This window comes from Cinclus cinclus, chromosome 3 (assembly GCF_963662255.1).
Source record: "Cinclus cinclus chromosome 3, bCinCin1.1, whole genome shotgun sequence".
Lineage (NCBI taxonomy): Eukaryota > Metazoa > Chordata > Aves > Passeriformes > Cinclidae > Cinclus > Cinclus cinclus.
The window spans coordinates 67,959,950-67,981,024 of NC_085048.1; the positions used below are offsets into that span (position 1 = coordinate 67,959,950).

Sequence of the window (21,075 nt, forward strand, 5' to 3'; positions counted from 1 at the left end):
TTGATTCTGTTTCAAGCTGATTGCATCTTGATGGGATGAAGTAATGAAAGCTACACAAAACGGTCTGAACTGAAAAGGTTTTCACAGTATTTCAGTAATGCCACATATTCAAAGTAGTAGATTAAGATGTTGTTAATGTAAATTGGTATATCAACAATATTATTGCAACCTCTGAGACAACGACAATACTTACTAAATTCCAGCTACCTCCTACTGAAAAGAAAATACATATTCTTCCTGTTACCTAAAGGGATGCTAAGAGACAGAGCAGGTCAAATGGCTAACACAAGACCAGTTTTAAAATCCACCTTGAAAGTTTGGCTTCATAATAATTCATAGCTTAACTATCCTTCAAATCATAGGACCAAATGTTTAAAATTTAAGCATGACTTCAGAATAGAAAGGCAGCTTCCTCACTTTTTTTAGTGCTCCTAGGAATGCTACTTTTGTGAAGTTATTCCCTTCCAATTAATTATAGAAATCTCCTACTTTACTTATGAGCAATCCTTCAATAGAGGACATAAAGCATTAAAGGTCTTATCCAACCTAAATTATTCTAGTATTCTATTTCTCCTCCAGCACAAAAAGCCATTATTCTGGTTGAAACAAAAGGAGTCTGTGGAAAATAAACAACATTCTCTCATTGAAATTACACACCCTGGGGTGTATAAAGAATGGCTAGTTTAAATAATTGCTCAATTATTTTCTAAACAATTTGGTAATTTTCTTGTATTTTCCTTATTTGTAGTGACAGAGAGAAACCCATAAAACTAAACAGTATTTACCCCCATTTATATCCCAAGATATTCAAATACTTTACCAATCTTAATTAATTCTCTTCTGTGACAGCCATTTTAAAACAATTGAAACAAATTATTTGTTGAAAACAGTAATTTAAAATGACAGGTATTTAAGAGAGATTGCCATCTATAAATAAGAGGTTGAATCTTCCTTAAAAATCACCACAGTAAAAAGAAAAAAAATAAGTTTGATAACAACAATTCAAAAACATCATTCCAAAATCAGCCATCCAAATAATTCCCAATCTTCAGGTTTCTACTACACAGGAGTTCACTGCCCTCACAGTTACCTCTAATCAGGTATCTGTGAAGTCCCTTCAGTGAGATAAGTAATACAAGACAGTAATGGAAACAGTGAAACATGTGAAATTAGCACACTTGTCAGGCTGGCAATTACTGTGCTCTTTCCTGTCATGCTCCCCTGCACAAGCCTGTAAGAGTATAGCCACAATATTTTCCTTTCCTTTTTGCTAGTGTTTTCAATCCGTTACGTGTGAGGTATCAAAATTCATATGTACAGCATGACTTCAGGTTTCTAAAGTTATGACAGTTAATGACATTACAGAGACTCAACATTACTGGTCTTCTTATATTAGAAAGTGTAATTTCTTCAGACTTGAGATTCAGCTGCCATGTTTCAAAAGCAGGAAATTTCATTCACTTGAACAATCTTGCAAATGCACATATATTTCTGCCCAGGAAATTCAGAATGAAAACAGAAAAGGCCCAAGATAGCTTTTCTTCTTTGATATATATACAGTTATTTTGAGATACTGAAACTGAAGAACAGTTTAGTTTATTTTAATTTCCTGCTTTTATTCCCATTCAATCTGGCTAAGCCACCACATCAGGGATTCTGAAACTGTAATATCAATGGTATGTAAATCTGTGCAGTGTGGTAGACATCAAAGACTTGATGGTCCAGGTTCTTACAGCTACCTTGTAATAAAGCATTACCTAGAAGCCTGCAGGAGTCTTGCCAGAATGGGGCACAGGCTTTTGGCTCACAAAAGGAAGAAAGAAGACATGTTTTAGGTAAACATGCTGGAGGTTATTACACTGGCCTCATGTAATGCAGGGGTATGGGTCAGTGAAGGATTGCTGTGAATAATGGAGATATGCAATACCAGAGGAACAGCTATTTCTGCACAGAGCACGTTCCTGCAAAGAGCAACGAGTGGCTACTGGTGGCAGCAGCTCAGCAACCAGCACTTACCATTGCTCTGAGTCATAACCAAGGAAATTAAATTACTATCTTAAATTCAGGAATAACAGACCATACAGAAGTTCTCTCCTACTAAAATTGTGGCATTTACCTTTCAGACTTTTTACATATAATACATATTAATCCTCCTTCATCCCATGGGCTCAAGTGTATGTTGGGCAGTAGAGCTGTCAGACAGGCATAGGAAACTAAAGTTCCTTTATCTCAACTGTGTCCAAGTTCCCAGATTCTTTCTTTCCAAACTCTGTTTGTGTTCACTGGTGCTAGGAAGCCAGGGCTTGGGTCACGATGGCTGGTTTCAGAGCTGTGGTAGTGGAGGCCACGACACCTTACCAGGCTAAGCCCAGTCCTACCAATGCTGCTGCCAACAAATCACTTAGAAAAACGTCAGGTGACTGTACCTGTTCTCTACACCTCAAGTTGTGGGTATTTGAGAACTTTCAAAAGGATCACCTTTAAATATCCACAGCACAGTAAAATACATTGGCAAATTTACTGTAAAAATTCTTTACAAAGTCGTTGTGATGCACACAATACAGAAAAGAAACACATAACAACGAACATCAGACATTACAACATAGCACCGAAGAAAACCTAAGCTTTGGCTACACATTAGGTGAAAAATATCTGTAAGAAAAACTGTGACTTATGGTATGTGAAAATTTCTGAAAATTCCTGAGAATTCATGCATGGACGTGCATGCTGAAGAACTAATAAAACTAGTAGCCCAAATATTGAATCATTAAAATAGAATTCATTTAATTCACACTGCCTAACAAGAAGACATACTGTATTCCAACTTACTTCTTCGGAAGTTTCATTTTTTTCACTTTTTCTTCAGCACGTTCATCAGCAATTCCAACATGGCAGCCTAATGCCAGCAAGGTTCTAGGGCACAGAAATCAGAGATTAATTACAGACAGTGTTTCTATATTTACACTTCCTACTGTTTATAGGCACACCAAAGTGCCTATAAATGGCCCTATAAAACAAATTAGACCTATGGCAATTATTACAATATAATACAGAAATATGAACACCAGCTTTTTGCATATGTAATAAGCTTTCTGATAGTGTTAAGTAAATGCCACAAAATGCTCCAAAATTTTAGTAAAAATATGAGTAAGGTACTTCAAAATGGAACTATCATATAGTATATTTCATCTGTGAGTTATCAGTTTGAAGATTGTCCTTGAACTATTATTTCTGCTTTATATACTTATTCATACTGCTTACATACTCACTCATACTGCTTCATATCCACATCTTTGTAAGTTTTTTTACTTCTACCGCAGCTATGCAAAGAAAAAAGGCATAAAATATCACTTATCCATAGAACGTGTCTTCTTTCTGAGGATGCTATTATTTAGAGATTTCAGCTGGATCTGGGTTTTTTTAGGACATGTTTGTGAAGAGAGAACTGACAGCAGAATGCATGATAGCATTAGGCCAAAACTGCCATCTTATTCAATCTAGACAGTGTGTCTTGTACCCACCACAAGGTTTTTTACCACAGAGCCACTGAACCCATCCCATTGCAGTCTGACTCTGCAAAATGCAGCTCATTTCAGGAAACAAACACTGATTGCTTCAGACTTCCTGCTTTCCTTATAGCCACACTATTCGGGAGCAAAAATTTTAAGTCTCATTTTTCTCCAATATTTGATCTGTAAATTATTAATTACTTGTTCCTTCATTTATTCAGTGTTGGCTTATAGTCTTCCCTTAGTCTAGGTGTATTGATAAAATATTGACATTGAAATTAATAGAAATCCTATACAAAAGTCAGAGACTTAACTTTGGAGTCAGATGAGAATTTTCTCAAAACCTGAGAGTGATAATCGTATCTCTGACAAAAACTGATTATAGAAGAAATCACAGGTATAAGTACCATGGACTCCATTCCAAATTTTCCTGAAGTGGAAGAAATGTGTCAAACAAGTTTTTTATTTGCTCTTGCTACTAACTGAAATGGTATTTTTTAGTCTTGCTTTAATTATATTTAATGCTCTTGAACTGACTGGAGGGGGGAGGAAAAAAGAGCATAAATACTCTTCTAACATTATTTCTCTTGACAGATGAATTGTTTGCTTCAAGGAGATTCTTACAGCACATTTTTTAGTGCTAGCTACATGAAGTCCTACTGTTATGGACTGTGAACCCTGATTTAAAATTAGACCGTAAAATCAGAAATGAGGAAACTAATACCAAGTGGCCTCATCCTGAAAAAACACAATATCTGCTAAGAATACTTTGTGCAGCTAAATTTCAACTGCCATAAAGAGTACATGATTCCTATGCAGCTATTACCAGCATAAGTAGGAGAGAGAACATATCTAATAGAGAAAAGCAGTACAGAGGAGCTAACCACTGGTAACCCTAATTTTCTTGTTCTGTAAGCCAGGAATTATCTCTAACCAAACAAAACAAATTCACATAAGAGAGCCACAGGAGGATAAAATGGCAGATGTACTGGCAGAATCTGAAAGACTATTCAAGAACTTCAAACCTAAGCAAGAAAACTAAAAGTGGCTGAATGTAGCTCTCATCATCACAATATATGTAATTATCACACAAGACTGAGTAAATACATAGAAATGGAAAGTCAGTCACAAAACAATAAGCAAGAACAACAAAAAATATTCAAGCATATTGCAAGAGCAAACTATAAAAAATATATATAAGCATGTGCAGAAACAGTATGAGCAAGCATATTTTCATCCCATGACATTTTCAGGGGCAACTCGTTCCTACATCTTGACATTTCCTACAGTATGTAATTTTTAGAGCTCATAAAAGTATTCAATCATATTTAAAAATACACAGATCCCAGTATATGGAAAAGAAATGTTCTATCAGATCATATCACTTAGATCTTCCCTGCTTTCTAACCCTCTCATCTGGCAACAAAACTGGCAACAAAACACGAAAAAAAAACTTAATTACAGTCAGGCTTATTCTCCATGTCCTGAAACGATTTCAAATATGCAGTTTGATGCAAATTGTAAAGAAAATTATTAGACGTTTTAAAATAACATTTTCTTTCCCTCTTCCCCTTTTTCCCCCAGTCAAGGCTGACAGCTACTAGACTAGAGAGGTTACAATTCATCATCTATGAGTCACCTAGAACTGATTAGTGCACTAATTTTTCCACATTTTCAAGCATGTAGAAACAAACTAACCAAGGTGCTCCTACTCCCTGCACAACAGATGTCTACATGATAATTACAACTCAGTACTACAAAACTAGGACTTTACTTATTAGAAAACAAGGAATAATACAAGGAAGCAAGGAAGATTTAGTTGAAGTATGCATACAAATTTTAAACACATAGAAGGACTGAATGCTTTATATTTTGGATAGAATCTTTCCACTGAATGGATAATTTCTTGAATAAGCAATAAAATTAATTTTTAAAAATAGAGTAATCCATAACTCGTATGTTTATAAAACAAAAACTTGGAGTTTTTTTACAAGATTTGATTAGAAAAGCACTGGATACTGAACTAGTAATCATGTAAGGACTCATTAAATGTTCAGTACTTAGTGAAAGGTTAGCAGCATGCATTTAATTATGAGAGCACAATTTTTCTGCTGCCTGAGCCATATTATATAGAGTATTCTAGGAAAAGATCCAACTGTAATGAAAATTAATGACATCATCTTCTGCAATTTCATAAAATAGAAAGGAAGAATGTATTTTGAATCCCCAGCACATTGCCCTGCTGATGGGAAATGCTCGCAAACCTTCCTTATAATTCTAATATCTACCCATTGAAAATTTGAACTTATTTTCTTCCTTCCAGTTCAGTTTATCTCTGAATTCTTTACCTCTAAAAAATATCTCTCCAGAAACTGTTTAGCACTTAGGGTCATATGACCCTAAGTACTCAGTCTTTTTCTGAGTGATTTATTTACTGTGGTAACAGTAGATCAGTAAATCTTGCAGAGAAACTGGCCTGAAAAGAAATCTGCAAGAAGTTCTAGAAGGAGTATTCTACATAGCTTTCTATTATGAGGTTATAAAGTCCTTTTATTATGAGTATAAACACTATATTGCACTATCAGTTTACATGGCAAATATTTTTAATAATATAGGAAAAATATTCACAGAAAAGTAATATCACGTATATCAAATTCATCCTTTGTAAACTCTCTGAATAGTAGAAAGCAACTATATTCTAACAAGCAAAAAAATAAGGAATAGATTTCAAGAATAGGTGACTGGAGAATCACATCTACCATCAAGCATTTATCAGTTTGAGAAATATTTTTACATATTGGCTACATGTAATGCTATATATATGAGAAATTACTTACACTAATAGTGTTTTCAATTAATTCACAGCAAGTAAGAACTCACACCTCCTTGACTGACAAAGCTGAGGTGAGGAATTGCATTTTGTAAACCAGAAAACTAGATTACTTGAACAAACCCTTAAATGTCTCATTGAAATTTTCTAGCATTCCAACTGGAGAGTTTCCATGACATTCACACATCAAACCACTCACCCACAACAGGAGGGAATGCCTATTACTGCTTGTCTTGTGGCAACATGCACAATGACACAGAAATAGCAGCAAGGGATCCTGAAGCAAAGTTCTTAATTTAAATACCTAGTGAGTGTAAAAGTGTGTTTTATCAATAAAGAAAATTAAAAGAAATTAAACTAAATTTAATTAAACCAAATAAGAAGCAAAGATTTTTTTTTCCCCAAAGTTTGGATCTCTTTCTGCCCTCCTAGATAAAACCTGTCTGAATTGTCATTTCACTATCAGCATTACCACAATAATTCTAAAAAGACTATCAAAGTAATTTCCAGTGCCAAGTACATAATTCATTAATGTCTCTCACTCCCTCATTTGCATATTATTACCCTCACCTACACATCAAATTTTAATTTGCATGTCAATTTATAATTCTGCAAAATCTCCTTACGAAACTAACTATAAGCTTCAAAAGTTCTAGCAACTTACTTCAGTGTTTCAAGTGACATTTGCAAGTTATAATTTCTTTCCTGCTCCGGCAGTTTTGAGAACTCCACTAAGCATGGGTGTTGTCTTTTGTTGTCATCTCTAACCTAAAAAATAGTAAGAAAAATAAGCTTAACATGCCTTAAAAACTAAAAGAAATTTAAAACCAAGCCAATCCACAAGGAACTTAAAGCTGATCCTGTTAGAATTACTCAGACTGGACAGTACTTCAAAACAGAAAGTATTATGTATTCTCAGAGCATTATCACTGTGTTGAAGCAAGGCAGAATTTGCATTTGCAAATAAACTTCAGATCTGCATATCTCAAGTGGAATAAATGCTAATTTGTACATGCGATTATACAGATGTTCACAGGAAATATGCAAAGTTCAAGAACAGTGCAACCTATACTGTTTTAACAAACAAGCCATAAAGTACCATCTCATCTTCAGCTCCATGTTTCAAAAATTCTACATCTAGTTTGCATAAATATGTTCATACAGATAGTACTGAAATCCTTACCCAATGAAAATAACAGAGAAGAAATCTTCCACACCTCTTAGTTGAGAAAATGTTTGTTTCTAAGTTATTTCCAGTACCACAGAAGAAGAATGTGACTGTTTGGAAGTCACATATGAGTGGAACATGAATTTATTTTAGTATAGTGATAGGAGAGCCATACAGGCCATAATTTACAAAATCCTACATTTTATAAACATACAAATTTGCCCAAAAAAATTTTAACCTGCTTTGTTTCTACAGTTTTATTCTAACACTGGCCATAACCAAGAAAGGCACCCTTGGAGGCTGGGATTACCAACTCTATAGCTCTATATTTAGCATCTTCTGCTAGAGTTCAGCCAACAACACCTACAAAGGCTTGATAAAATACATCTGCACGGTTGAAACAACTTTTTAAACCATGTATTATAACATTTTTGTGTCAACCTTAGATGGACCATTAATTCACCATTTATATTAACCTTCAAATCTGCAAAGTGGAAGCTATTGAAAAATAACATTATTTAAATAGAATACTACTAATTAATCTAGTTTATTTGATCTCATTAAAAAAAAAAACCCACATTTCTCGATAACATTTCTGAGTTACGTAGTTCTAGCATTTTTGATCCAAGCAGATAATTCTCAAATTGAACAGCAGTCATTTGTTTATGTTTTGGATTGAAACATCTTTACAGTCTCTAGGGGATATTTACCTTGATTTGATAGGATTAATGTTCTTTGGACAGACAATACAGGCAATCCAACTGTGAAACTACTTTTAAAAATTAATAGAAGATAAAATGAGAAATATATTTTAGCAGCACTGAAAACATTTATTTAAAGATTCCTAAGTTCTATGGTTAGCTGTATCCAAAATATTGAGTATAGTCTCTCAGTTTGGACCTGTGTACAACTATTTAAGTCTTAATTGTCTGGTATTTTCATCAGAATTTCAGTATTATTTTATTTCCCCTAGTGACACTATTTCTGTTCTACAATTAAAATGTATAATAATTCCATTATGTAGTAAACATTTTTTGTGAGTTACCTTCCCATTTCCTTTTCTTTTTCTGAGCACAATATAAAAAATCTACTGCCTTGTAAACACATTATATTAGTGGCAGGACTCATGAGATCCATCAGTTCTCAGTTCTTTTGGTTGGTTTTAAATGTGCAGTGACATTGAACAGAAACAAAAATATGCAGATGAGTCTGATGATTTCAGTAGTACACTTATTCGGACTTAAAATGAAACATATTAACAAAGTCCCTTATTTTTCTACATCAGCTTGCTATTTTACTTTGTTGCACACATAGAATGCAGTAGCATGACATGCAATAGTGGGTATCTCTTTGATGATACTACCTACAGATACTACTACCCAGATATGTAGGAGGAATATAAAATTCTACAGCAGATTTTTTTAATAATCTGGAGGGTATTTAAAGATTCTGCCTATTAGCCTTTAAATTTTTTGACTTGGTGAAAACACAGCACTAGCTACATAGAACGCATCTTGCTCTGAACTAAAGACAAAATCTAATATTAGAGGACTTGTGTGCATCTAAACAAGCTAATGTTTCTGTGCCATGCCTTCCCCCACTACACAATAATTGCACGGCATGAATTCAGAGAACTAGAATTGGCAACAGTGGCTTAAATGCAGATAATAGAAAACTGGAAGGAGCTGCTGATCTCCTAGAGGGCAGGGAGGCCCTGCAGAGAGACCTGGACCAATAACAGGCCTGGGAAATCATCAACCCTATGAAAAAAAGGGTTCTTTATCCAGAGGGTGGTTGGGCACTGGAGCAGGCTCCTCAAGGAAATGGTCACAGTGCCAAGCCTGGCAGACCCAAAGAAGTGCTTGGACAACACTCTTGGGCACTCTTGGGAATAGTGCTGTGCAGGGTCAGGAGTTGGACTTGATGATCCTTTTGGATCCTTTCCAATTCAGCTTATTCTGTGATACTGATAAAATCATTTGAGAGAAACCAGTAGGACTAAGAAATCAACCTCCGGAAAATAATCAGTATATACTTTGTCAGGATCCCAAAGAGAGCACATCCTACAACAGTGCATTAAGGAAGGTAATTTAAAGGATTTAACACCAATTTTCATTTTGAACATAAAGAACTTTATCATTGCTTAACTTAATACTTATCATATATGGTTTAAATAGTGCTCAACTGTACAACTAGACTCTTGATATGCAATGGTACACTAAAAGTTCTTGCAGATTGCTTCACAGTTGGTGTGATTACACCACAATTAAAATGTTTTGACACGTTTATTAAACTGAGGTTTTACGTTTGATTTTGTGGGGAAATTACCTACAACAAAATATGCAGATCTTCTCTGCTAATCATACATTTTTAAGTACTGCTGTACACTACACCAAATAATTACCTATGTCCAGTTACCTTAAATCTGTAACCTGATCTCCTCAGAAGATCAAAATCTTTCTAGTAACAAAAGTAGAATACATACATATTTTACACTTATATCTAGTACCTACTGCATGTTTCTATATACTTTACACAGCAGTATTTCTTCATTAAACTGCATTTGGGAAACAAATAACAAGCAAATACCACATACAATTTTTTACTGATTAATTTTTTTTTCTTCCATACTCCATGCAAAGTAGGAAAGAGATAAGAAAATAGCTATGTAGAGAACCTAATACAGACATGAGACTGAAGAAGTGGAGAAAAGGAAAGCAAAAATCAGATTAAATGGAATTTCCAATGGGCAATACTTATTTGAGACTTCTGAAAGAGTAATGTCAGTCAGGATATGTAAAGAGAACAAAGAATAATTGTTTTCATTGGCTTATTCCACCAGTCAGTTGAACATTTTGCTCCAGGAACAAATAGGAGATGAAAAAGTCACTATGTGCTTTCTGTGCTGACAGTTAGACTGAAAATTTCAGCACCAAATAACTTTAATACCAGAATTTTTTTCAGAAATGCCCAAGCACTGTTGGTTTCAACATATGCTTTCAGTACGAAGGTGTTTAAAACCTTACTAATTTTGGGGAGATGATGAAGAATGCAGTTCCATGAGTACATTGAAACCAGTGTGCTGAATCCTGCTATGCAATTAACAGAAAATTAAATTGGAAGGTACATACTGGTCCATACTGCCAGCCAAGTTCAATCTTATTCATAACCCAAAGTTCATGGATGTTCTCTGCTAATTTTTCTCTAATCCTTTCCAGGTGGGGAGGCAAAACAATCTAAAGAGAGAAGAGATAAGAGAGGAAGACTATTACAGATAAGTTGCTTGACGTGCCACCCAAACTTTCATAACAGACAAACTTCATGCAAACCAGATCTCTCAATAAATCCCAAGAATGAAACAAGTTTGGGACAAGGTGCAAATTCAACCAAAAGAAGTAAAATAGGCATGTAACATGTGTGTGTTTAAAAAGGAAAATGCAATCTTTTCATTTCCATACCTGGCTAGTATCTACAGGAACTGGAGTGAAAGCTGCTTGTGACAGAGAGACAGTGGGACCCAGCAGGTCTCTTGTGTAGCTGCGATCTTGTTTGTACTCTCGGCTGTTCTCCACTTTTAGCTTCTCTTTTGGGAGGACAGCTTCAAAGCATGGAGCATATCCAGGTGGAGGAAGGAACTTGAACTCTCCATGGCGACCTCCAAGCAAGAAACGAACCCTGTAAACATCAGAATTATTTTAGATAACCAAGACACCTCTGGTGGGAAGCTTAATCATTCCCTAAACCTAAAGAATATTAAATGCTATTTAAGAAAGCGGGGGTGGGGGTGGGAAATGTCAATATTGCAGCTTCTTTTCATTGTTTACAGTTCAACTTCAACTGCTTCTGGAGTTTATGATGTAGCAGGTTGAAAAAACATGGGAAAAGTAAATTATTATTTTTTCTAGTTCATTTTACTTCACTGAAGGCATTTTAAATCATAATACCAAGAATCTCTGAGGGAGAGAATAATCAGTTTACTCAGCACACCTATAAAGTAATTTGCAGCCTTTTGAGTCTCCAAAGGCAGAGACTAAAATCCAGAGTAATCAATCAAGCATGTCAGAACTCTCTCCATTGAGGAGATTTCCATTCAGTCTCATTTGAGAAATGAGCCTAAAACTCTGTTGTTCTTTCATTTCTCTCAAAAAAACCCCACTAAATCCTTAGGACAAATACAAAAACTCCTAAATTTCCTTCCCTAAAACTTTTATTTTTATATTAATAGAAATCCAGGGGAAAGCACTCTTTTATTCATAACAATAATTATAAATGTATCATGGCCTTTTATTACTGAGAAATTCAGTCAGTGAGGTTATAATGGTGTAGCAATGACATAATACCAACATGACATAGCAATGATATAAAACTGAAAAATCTTCCTAGAACACTGCCGTCCCAAAGAAACCAAAACCACCACAAAAACTAGCCTTAAACTAGAAGAATTTTGTCTCATTTTTATTTCTGAATGTCTTACAAGATTTTTGTTAATGCTACACCAGTACACACTCAAAGACTGCAGGCAGCACACAAATATTTGTCAATAGTTTTTCTGGTAACAGAAATAAAGCATGCAGGTTTATACTTTTGCATGTTGTAGAATGCAGATATATAATTTTACTACATTTTATCTCCTTCAAAAGCCATCTAACTACCAAAAGCCAAGTCTAAAGGAGTGTATTTTGCATCTGGAATAAGAGATGGGTGCATGCTCTGTGTGATAGCTCTTAGCTTCTGTGGCATTCTTTTAATGATCCCTCAGAGAACATTGGTCTGCCCCAACAGAAATCAGCTTTCAGCCTTCACCTTTGCCAGTTCCCAAAGTTGCCTCCCCACTGGAACACCATACAATCTGTTTTAATATTATAGTCTCAAACTGCTCAATACATGGAAGCAGATGTTTGGCACCTCAAGTGTGACTTGAAATTTTATAGAAAACCAATACAGCAACAATACAATACAGAATACAGATTGAATTCAAATTAACTCATGCTCCAGAAAAGGAAGCGAATGACCACTATGTATTAAGGTAAGTGCAGATAATGACTCTTTAAATAATAGTTACTACCTCGTAACAGGGGAGTTAGGGAAAATGTATTTTTAATATCAAAGGTTGATGCAGAATGCTGCCCTGGAGTGAACGTGTAGCAATGTGTCAGCAAAGAAATTATTAAGAAGCTGTCTCTAAGATATGTCTCCAAACCACCAGAACACACTGGTGTCTGCAAAGCAACAGATGCAGTGTCTTCAGGAGATCTTTGTAGCTCTCACTATCCAAGAACTGGAACTTGGCCAAAAAAAGCAGATGTCAGAAAGAGAAATGAGAGCAGACAGCCAGGGAAATATTCAGTACATTCATCTATACGGGGAAAAAAAAAAAAAAAAAAAAAAAAGCAGACTTGGAAAAAAAAAACACCAAAAAACACAAAAAAAAACCCCACCAAAACAAAAAAAAAAAACAAAACACAAACTCCATGGGATACTAACTTTATTCCTGCAGAGAAGCTTACAACAGGGAAGAAGAGGCCATCTATGTTGAAGTTCTCAAACATTCCTTGAACTGGCTGACCATTTATTCGGAAAGAGATGCTGGGGGCACTCAGGTCCAAACAGCAGCTGATAACATCATCAGTTCTTAAGAGATGTTGGTTGGAAGAATTTACTGTTCGTGCTACACAACCTATGGAAATAACAGAGACACATCTAGTGAAACTTATGAAAACTGTACTGGTTTTTAGAGCAGTGTAAAAAAGAGTAAAACATCACTATAGAGCACAAACACATTAATACACAAGTATCTAACCTATGACAACCAAGACCTGATTTGAAGTTTGCAATATAATGAATAGCAGCATGCAGTCATACCAACACAGCTATTTCAGTCATAAATAATGAAATTCAGTTAGATTAAATGTAAGTGAAAATGATTACTCATATCCCTATAAACAATCCAAACTGAGAAAACTACATTATGTTCTTTACATTACAGAAATGCAAACTGAAAACAGACATTAGTACTTAATATGAAAATTAGTTTATTTTTCTCAAGAATGCTTCATTATTTAGACAAAGAAAACTATCTCCCTTTGACTTATTTATGGAAAATTACGTACTCCCTGTTAATGGCCACATCATGGTACTCTTCCAAAACTTGTATGAGATTATACTATTCAGTTTCATAATTAAACTGCAAACCAGCTTTTTTCAGCAAAATGCAAAGATGCATTTTTAAGGCATATATATTCAGTACTATATATATTTTTCATCAGTTTTTATGAATTCTAAAGGATTATTCTATCTTACATAAAATTCCATTTACATAAGCACACCTGCTTCCCAAGAGAAACAAGCTAAAGGATTCAGAAATAGAATGTGATTGTGGCTGAAATTTCCTGCCATCCACAGCACAAAATATTTGGAAAACCATGGAAGCTGTTTGAAAACATGTCTACACATGTTTTCCAAAAATACCTTATGCATTGTCTGCAAGAGATATGCAATGATGCATACTAGAACAGAGCACTAACTTTTTAACTAGGGCATCCAACTTTTGTACACATGAAAGACTTAACTAGCACTACATTTCCAAGAAGAAGCTGATGGCACATGGCTTTAACAGAAGCAAAAATAATTAAATCTCAATTATGTTTTACAAGTGAATTTTCATGCACATATCTCCCCGACCTCTGAGGAAAAATAAAATACCAGCACTTCCAAAACTCTATATATGAAACATGACTTCGTGATACTGCCAGTTGAAAATATCACAGCTGAGAGTTAGCATACAATAAATCACAGAAAGGGACAATTATTTAATGGCAGGGATAACTAAACTCTAAAAGAGCTACCAATGAGGAATGGATATTTCATCTGCTTAAAGGATACTGCTTAATAGCAGATGACTTTTTAGACACTAAAATTTAGGCAAATGCAGGCTATGGAGATCAATGCAAGGCTGACTGCTAACAGAAATATGTATTGATCATTGATGAATACACAGCAGATCAAATATCTAAATGCCTTTTCTGACCATAGGCTTTAAGAGTTTATGACTTCCACTTCCTCATAATAGGTCATTTCAGGACTGAAAAACCAAATGTAAATTATATATGATTCTCATACAGGCTTGGTCCAGAACAGAAACTTGCGGGCAAAAAATTATTGTTGCTATTCATTAGTACAGTAAATGCTTCATGCTAAGAAGGTTATTCTTAAAATGCCATTTCAGAAACTTATCAAGATGCAGCCTGGGATTGTGGAAGCAAAAGAAAGGCCATGATTTTCCAATATACAACAACCTGAAGTTCTTCCATGTTTGAGAGGCATGAATGTGTTACACAATAATATCAGTGAATAAAGAAGACAAATCTTTTCAAATCTACCAGCCACATCCACAACAAATAGAAAAATTTGGTCTATATACAAATGTGGTATGACTTGTTTTTTGCAGCAGGATTACTGACTCGAGAACCACAAAAAACTATTCATTTTTTCTGTTGTTACATTTCTGACTGAAAAGTCTGCAGCGGGTAGAAAAGTAATTTGGTTTTTCAGTGATCTTTTGTTTCCTCCCTAAAAGTGAACTTAAGTACTAAAGCTATCTTGGTTAGCTCATTATTTTCTGGTTCTTGTGTAATAATGGTTTTTCTGTCAAACTCAGTCACGACACTTGTAATGATACCATTAATTATGCATCATTGTTCCAAGGTAATTCTCATTATACATGAGAGACTAAGTAGCAGCTTCTTTCCTAAGATACCACTCCAGTTGGTAAGCTATTATTTATTAATAAAATCCATTCCTATTTTGATTGGAAAGTTCTTTTGAAATGTAAAACTGTATTTTTTTCCAAGTATCAAGCCGCAATGCCTCAAAACTGCAAAATCTTTGGATGACGCAGCTGACTCACTAAATTATCTCTCGTCTGCTTTAGAAAACCTCTCATATCTATATTGTGGAAAGAAATGCCAATCCAATGAGCCTTTCCAAGTTTCCAGGCAGTTTTCTAGTTCACCACTGCCCAATAATCTCTCAAAAATAAATAAAAAAAAATCCTCAGCAAGGTGAAATCTCAGTAATATCTCCTTTCAAGAAGTTCAAAACTGTCCAATTGTAGGACTACCCATTCTAAATGATATCTGGGAATCTTTTCACAAAAGTTAAAACTTGTAAAAAATATTAAGAAAAAGAGAACAAGCTATCATTATTATTCTGATTTTGCTGAGCTAACCCAGTTTGAAGAGAGAATAAGGTATTTGTGGAATCAATAAAACACTTCAGACACTGAGTTCAGCTTTCTTTATCTTATTATTAACAAATAGACCCAAAGCAAACCAAGAATATTTTAAAGATGAATACCTGAGCAAATACCTCATATACAAGCTAGGAATGTGATTCTGCAAGTCTTGCAATAATAAGTCTCAATGTATGCAAATAAAACATCACTACATAAAAAATATCTTTAAACAAACAAAAAAACATATTTAAAAATCTTCTTAACCTCTGAAGTATCTCTGAACTTCTAAAGACCCATAATAAAAATCTGGCTTGAAAAATAAAAAAAAAAGCCAAAACAAAAATCAAAAATGAAGAGTTCTGTTGCTTAAATCTCTCACACTGTTCTTATATTATCATATAGGAAATACAAATCCAGATGACTGCTATACTTCAATTTTTGCAGCTCTGAAGTTTTAAATAAAATTTTCATAGTTACCATGAACACATAGTGCCCCTGCCCACCCACCCCCCAAAATCCCAAGCTAAAATGTAAATTATTCGTCTACCTGCATTACTTGATATAAACCAATTTTCTTCAATACACAATGTCAATTTAAATTATATTCTAATATAGGGTACTGTTTCTGTATGTTCCAAGTGTCAGCTGAAATAACGGATTTATTTTGCTGCTGTTGAAACCAAATTCACTGGGATTGCAAACACAGTTAGAATGTTTAAACAAAAATAAACAACAACCACAAAGTACCCAAGAGAATACCTGACCACAGATGGAGGCCATCAAAGCCATAGGAATATAAGTCATCACCAACACCATTTCCTCCCCATTCTGCTCCTCCCCCTGGATAGGGTGAGTAGCCTTCTGTTGAAGCCCAGCCCACTCGTAGATGAGTTGATTCTGCAGACACAAAGGGCTCTAGATGGTCCACCATAAGTTCATAGTACCATTTTCTGTATTGGGCCGAGCCTTCACTAATCCCCAAGAATATGTTGGGTCGCATGCTTAAATAGAAAGAATAAAAATAGTTATTAAAATGGTATCTCAAGGAGAAGATGAACTGCTGCATACTTTTCATTGACTCAAATTTCAAGCATGTTTTGTGTGATCAAAACAACAGAAGTAATTTTACTTCATGAAATCACACAGGCTGGAAAAGACCACAAGGATCATGTTGTCCAACCTCTCTTGACTAAAGCACAGTCAGGACAACATGGCCCAGCACACTGTTCTGCTGAACCTTATAAGTGTCCAGTGTTGGGTAATGCACCATTTCCCCAGAAAGACTATTCCAATGACTGATTGCTGTCATTATGAAAAATGTTACTCTTTTCTCAGAACCTCCCCAGGAGATACTAGTACCCATTGCCCTTTGGCTTCTCCATGTGACTCCTGGCTGCACCTGTTTCTCTAACTGGAAAAAAGGAAAAAATAAGTAGCTTCAGCTCCAACACTTTTCACTCGCACTCCCAAAACTTTACAGTCTTTTTTGATTCTACCCTGGTTTCACCTGCTGTGCCACTTATGCCCCCATGAGAATAATGACAATGGATAGCAATCTGTGCTCTGGACAAGTTGAAGCACCCTCTAGGCAGCATTAGCTCCCAGAATGCAGTATATTTAGTTATTTATTCATTCATTTATTCTGGTGAAAAATGGTCTATACATTTTAAGTGAAAAAAATATGTGCTTCAGTAACTGAAATAGTATCCTCACTCAGATGCCAATAGTAATTGGTTTATGTGTTTGAACAATTAGTAGATGTTAAATCCTGCAAAAAAAAAAAAAATCACAGCTATTCAACAGTTACCAACATAAGTGTACTAAGTACACGTTGCAGGTTTAATTTTACAAGCAAACTGCATTCTGTAATACTGATTTAAAATGTTATTCACTTGAATGGGTAAAGATACAAAAGTAAAGAGTCATTCTTTTTCAAAATTCTCTTGTACCTCTTCCTTGTTCCAAGTCTTGTATAACTCAGTAATTTGCCATGGTTGTAGAAATCCTTAATATCAATGTGATGCTCCGACTGCTACTAGTTTTACAGTACTTCACAAGACTACTTAAAAAAGGCAAGCTACTACTGTGCTTACTCAGTATCTAGTTGAAGAGCAATATGTAGAGTAATATCTAAAGGTCACGAGGGGAAAAAAAAGGAAAACAACTCTATGTTTTTCCAATTAGATTTTGGGGATAATATTGAACATAGACTCTCATCCCCAAAAAAACTGTCTCCAGACAGTCATGTCTGTGTCAGCTTTGTACTAAGAAAAATATTCAATCTTGAATTAAAACCATAAAGCAAGGAAGTATCCAAAATCAATACTAGCTATATTTCTTCAATGGTTGGTTAGCCATATTGTACAAAACCTTTTTAAACTTCTATACCAAGTGTATGTAGTCTTCACATTCCTCCACTAGATTGGGTTATTACTTGTAAAAATATTTTCTTTCTCCATTCAGGCTGACTTATCAAGAAAAACGTAGCTCTAAGCTAGTTCCAGTGTGCTTTCTGGTAGAGGGAATGCAGGGGGAGGAAGAAGGCCTGGTATGAGTGGTTAAATACAAGTCAGTGTAATAGCAGACTACTGATCTTGTTGCTTATAAAATAACAAGTTTTATCAGGTAAGACCAATAAACTTTCCTTCTAGAAGCGTATGGGTTGTCTTTTGCCAATTGTCTAAGTATAGATAATATTCACATTATTCCAAGTCAAAAATTTATTGTCCTTAAAACAAAATGTATTTGACAAACCCTACCGGTGAGAAAAACTGTATTATTTGTAAATTATTAGCAAGATCACCTGCCTGAACACAGTAGCACCTTATTATGCCTTTGTCCAGACTTCATGATTTAATCAACCTAATCAGCCAAATTCCTCTTGTTCAAAAGAGGTTTGTGCATAGAATTTTCCAGTTCCCTGAAAAAAGTATGTTAAAAAGCAATATCTTAGAAAGTTCCAGTAATGTTCCAAATGCTACAAAGTTCTTATGCCTAATATCCTTGGATCAAGATATACATGTCTTAGCCTAACACTAAATTTCTTCAATGATTCCTTGTTCTTACTGACTTTTGAAAAATATTTTTTTCCTTGTAACTCCAAGAATAGGAAACTTCTCATTCACAGCTTTCTAAAGCAAAGCAAAAATATGAAGCAACTAATTTGCTTTTTCTACCACCTTTTTCGGGAAAGACAAGTCTACGTTCCTTGTATAAGATCCAAAGTCATCCCAGAAGCTCAATCATGAATTACAGAATCACTAAGGCTGGCAAAAGCCTCCATGATCATCAAGTCCAACCCTTAGATCAAATATCTTCATGACAACTAAACCACAGCACTAACTGCCATGTCCCATCATTTCCTTATCACTTCCAGGGATGATGACTCCACCACTTCCCTGGACAGCCTTTTCCAATGCTTAACCACCCCTTCCATGCTAAAAATTTTCCTGACATCCAATCCAAATCTGTCCTGGTGCAGCCTGAGGCTATGTCCTTTTGCCCTGTTACTGACTGCGTGGGAAAAGAGGCCGACCACCAGCTGGATACTGCCTTCTTTCAGGCAGCTGTAGTGAGTGACAAGATCTCTCCTGAGCCTCCTCTTCTTCAGAGAAAACAAACAAGTTTCCTCAGATATTCTTCATAAGACTTGTGCTCCAGACCCTTCACCAGTTCCATTGCTGCTCTCTGGACATGCTCCAGCACCTCAAGGTCCTCTTGTAGTGAGGGGCCCAACACTGAACACAGTGTTGCAGGTGTGGTCTCATAAATGCGAAATTAACAGAGAAAATCCATCAGTTCCCCAGATCCTTCAGCTTTAAGTAGCCTCCTTATGATATAGACTATGGGGTTTTTATGGTTTTCAGCATCTAATAAATCCTATGAACTCTGGCTTATAAGTACTATTTCTGTGTTTCAATTCTCATTCTCAACCAATGATTGAGACTTCTAAAAATAAAAAGTTTGAGACTGAACACCCCACATATCTTCACATGAAGCCACATTCTTTCACCTCAGAATCAATTAAAACTCTGGAAAAAACCTTCACTTAAGATGTGTAAATTATACTTTACCAATTTAAGATTATATTAGCCTCATCTTGCTATTAATGTCTGCTTGAAGGTAGCTTTTAAAACTCTGCCAGTGGAAGGAAGGGTGAAGGTGTCTCTAAATATTCTAGGCACTGGTGAAGGTGTTTGGCACTAAACTCTTAATTTTGACCAAAGGTTATTAGGAAATCCTCACATGATCATAAATACAAAGGCAATCACAGGACGTCAGTTGACAATACTTGGAATGCACAGCTAGATCTAGTCCACAATCTTTAGAGGAGACTACAGCTTTGCAGACAGTTTAGGACAGCTATAGCCTGTGACGGCTCACTCTGACCCATGTTTCAAATTTAATCACTACAGCAAAGGAAATTTAAAATCCTAGTAAGAATAAAATATCGTAACAAAATCTCTGAAAGTAAAATTCATTTTTTGTAGTTACTATTTCTTTTAAGCACAAGTTGGTGTTTTGCTTTGTCATAGAGATTTTTTCTTTGTCTTTGTACCTGCTCACATGGTTGACAAGGCGTGTTTGTAAGAGCAGATCTCTTCCTGGCAGGAGATTGTCACAGATTAGATGTTGATTAGACCGCACAGCTACTCCATGACAAACACAGAGAGAACACAAAACATCCAAAACCTGAAAAAAAAGATTCTTTTAATCTTAAATACTTTTTCACTATCATGGTTCATTAATTCAGGCAATGTAATGCTCTATACCTTATTACTGGAAGACATGTAATGGTATGTAATTCATCCAACACAGTGGTTTTATTTTAGAAGAATTCTGAAATTCTCCTAACACTAAAACATTCTTCCCACTTCTCTCATAAACTGTTATGCATCAATGTTTTTGCCAAAAAGAGGGTAATATTTCTCTTTGCTTCTTCAAACTGCTCGTATACATTCAGGATAAATTTCATTCCTCATTATCGAAACAGCGTTACAGTATTTGAAATTAACTTCCATACAGAAGAATGAGCTTTCTTTGTCCATCCAAATATACTTGTTTAGTCTTTACCTACCTTATGGTTTCTTCCATGCTTGTCTAAAAGACAGATGATTGATTTAATATGTCCCTCCTTAATAATGTTTAGAGCTTCTGGGCTTTCTACCAATACACAATGTAAAACCTCTAGAATTCCTGGGGAGGAAAAAAAAATAATTATTTCAAAGTGCCTATAAAGTCATAACTGTACATAATAGTTTGTAATCTATTGCTCATTAACATGAAATAGTTTCAAAAATCATTGTATATGACAAACAAAAATTACAATTTATGA

At 35.1% G+C, this 21,075-nt stretch overlaps 1 protein-coding gene across 1 annotated transcript in view; it reads right to left on the bottom strand.

Annotated features, from left to right (window-relative positions):
• RYR2 (ryanodine receptor 2) overlaps positions 1-21,075 on the bottom strand; it is a 286,628-nt gene that overhangs the window by 156,107 nt on the left and 109,446 nt on the right. The window contains exons 19-26 of the mRNA XM_062489006.1: positions 20,818-20,936; positions 20,299-20,432; positions 16,500-16,741; positions 12,992-13,184; positions 10,966-11,182; positions 10,639-10,743; positions 7,004-7,107; positions 2,830-2,913 (exon numbers count right to left, since the gene is read on the bottom strand). Of these exons, the coding sequence (XP_062344990.1) occupies positions 2,830-2,913; positions 7,004-7,107; positions 10,639-10,743; positions 10,966-11,182; positions 12,992-13,184; positions 16,500-16,741; positions 20,299-20,432; positions 20,818-20,936 (1,198 nt within the window). The remainder of the gene's footprint in view (positions 1-2,829; positions 2,914-7,003; positions 7,108-10,638; positions 10,744-10,965; positions 11,183-12,991; positions 13,185-16,499; positions 16,742-20,298; positions 20,433-20,817; positions 20,937-21,075) is intronic.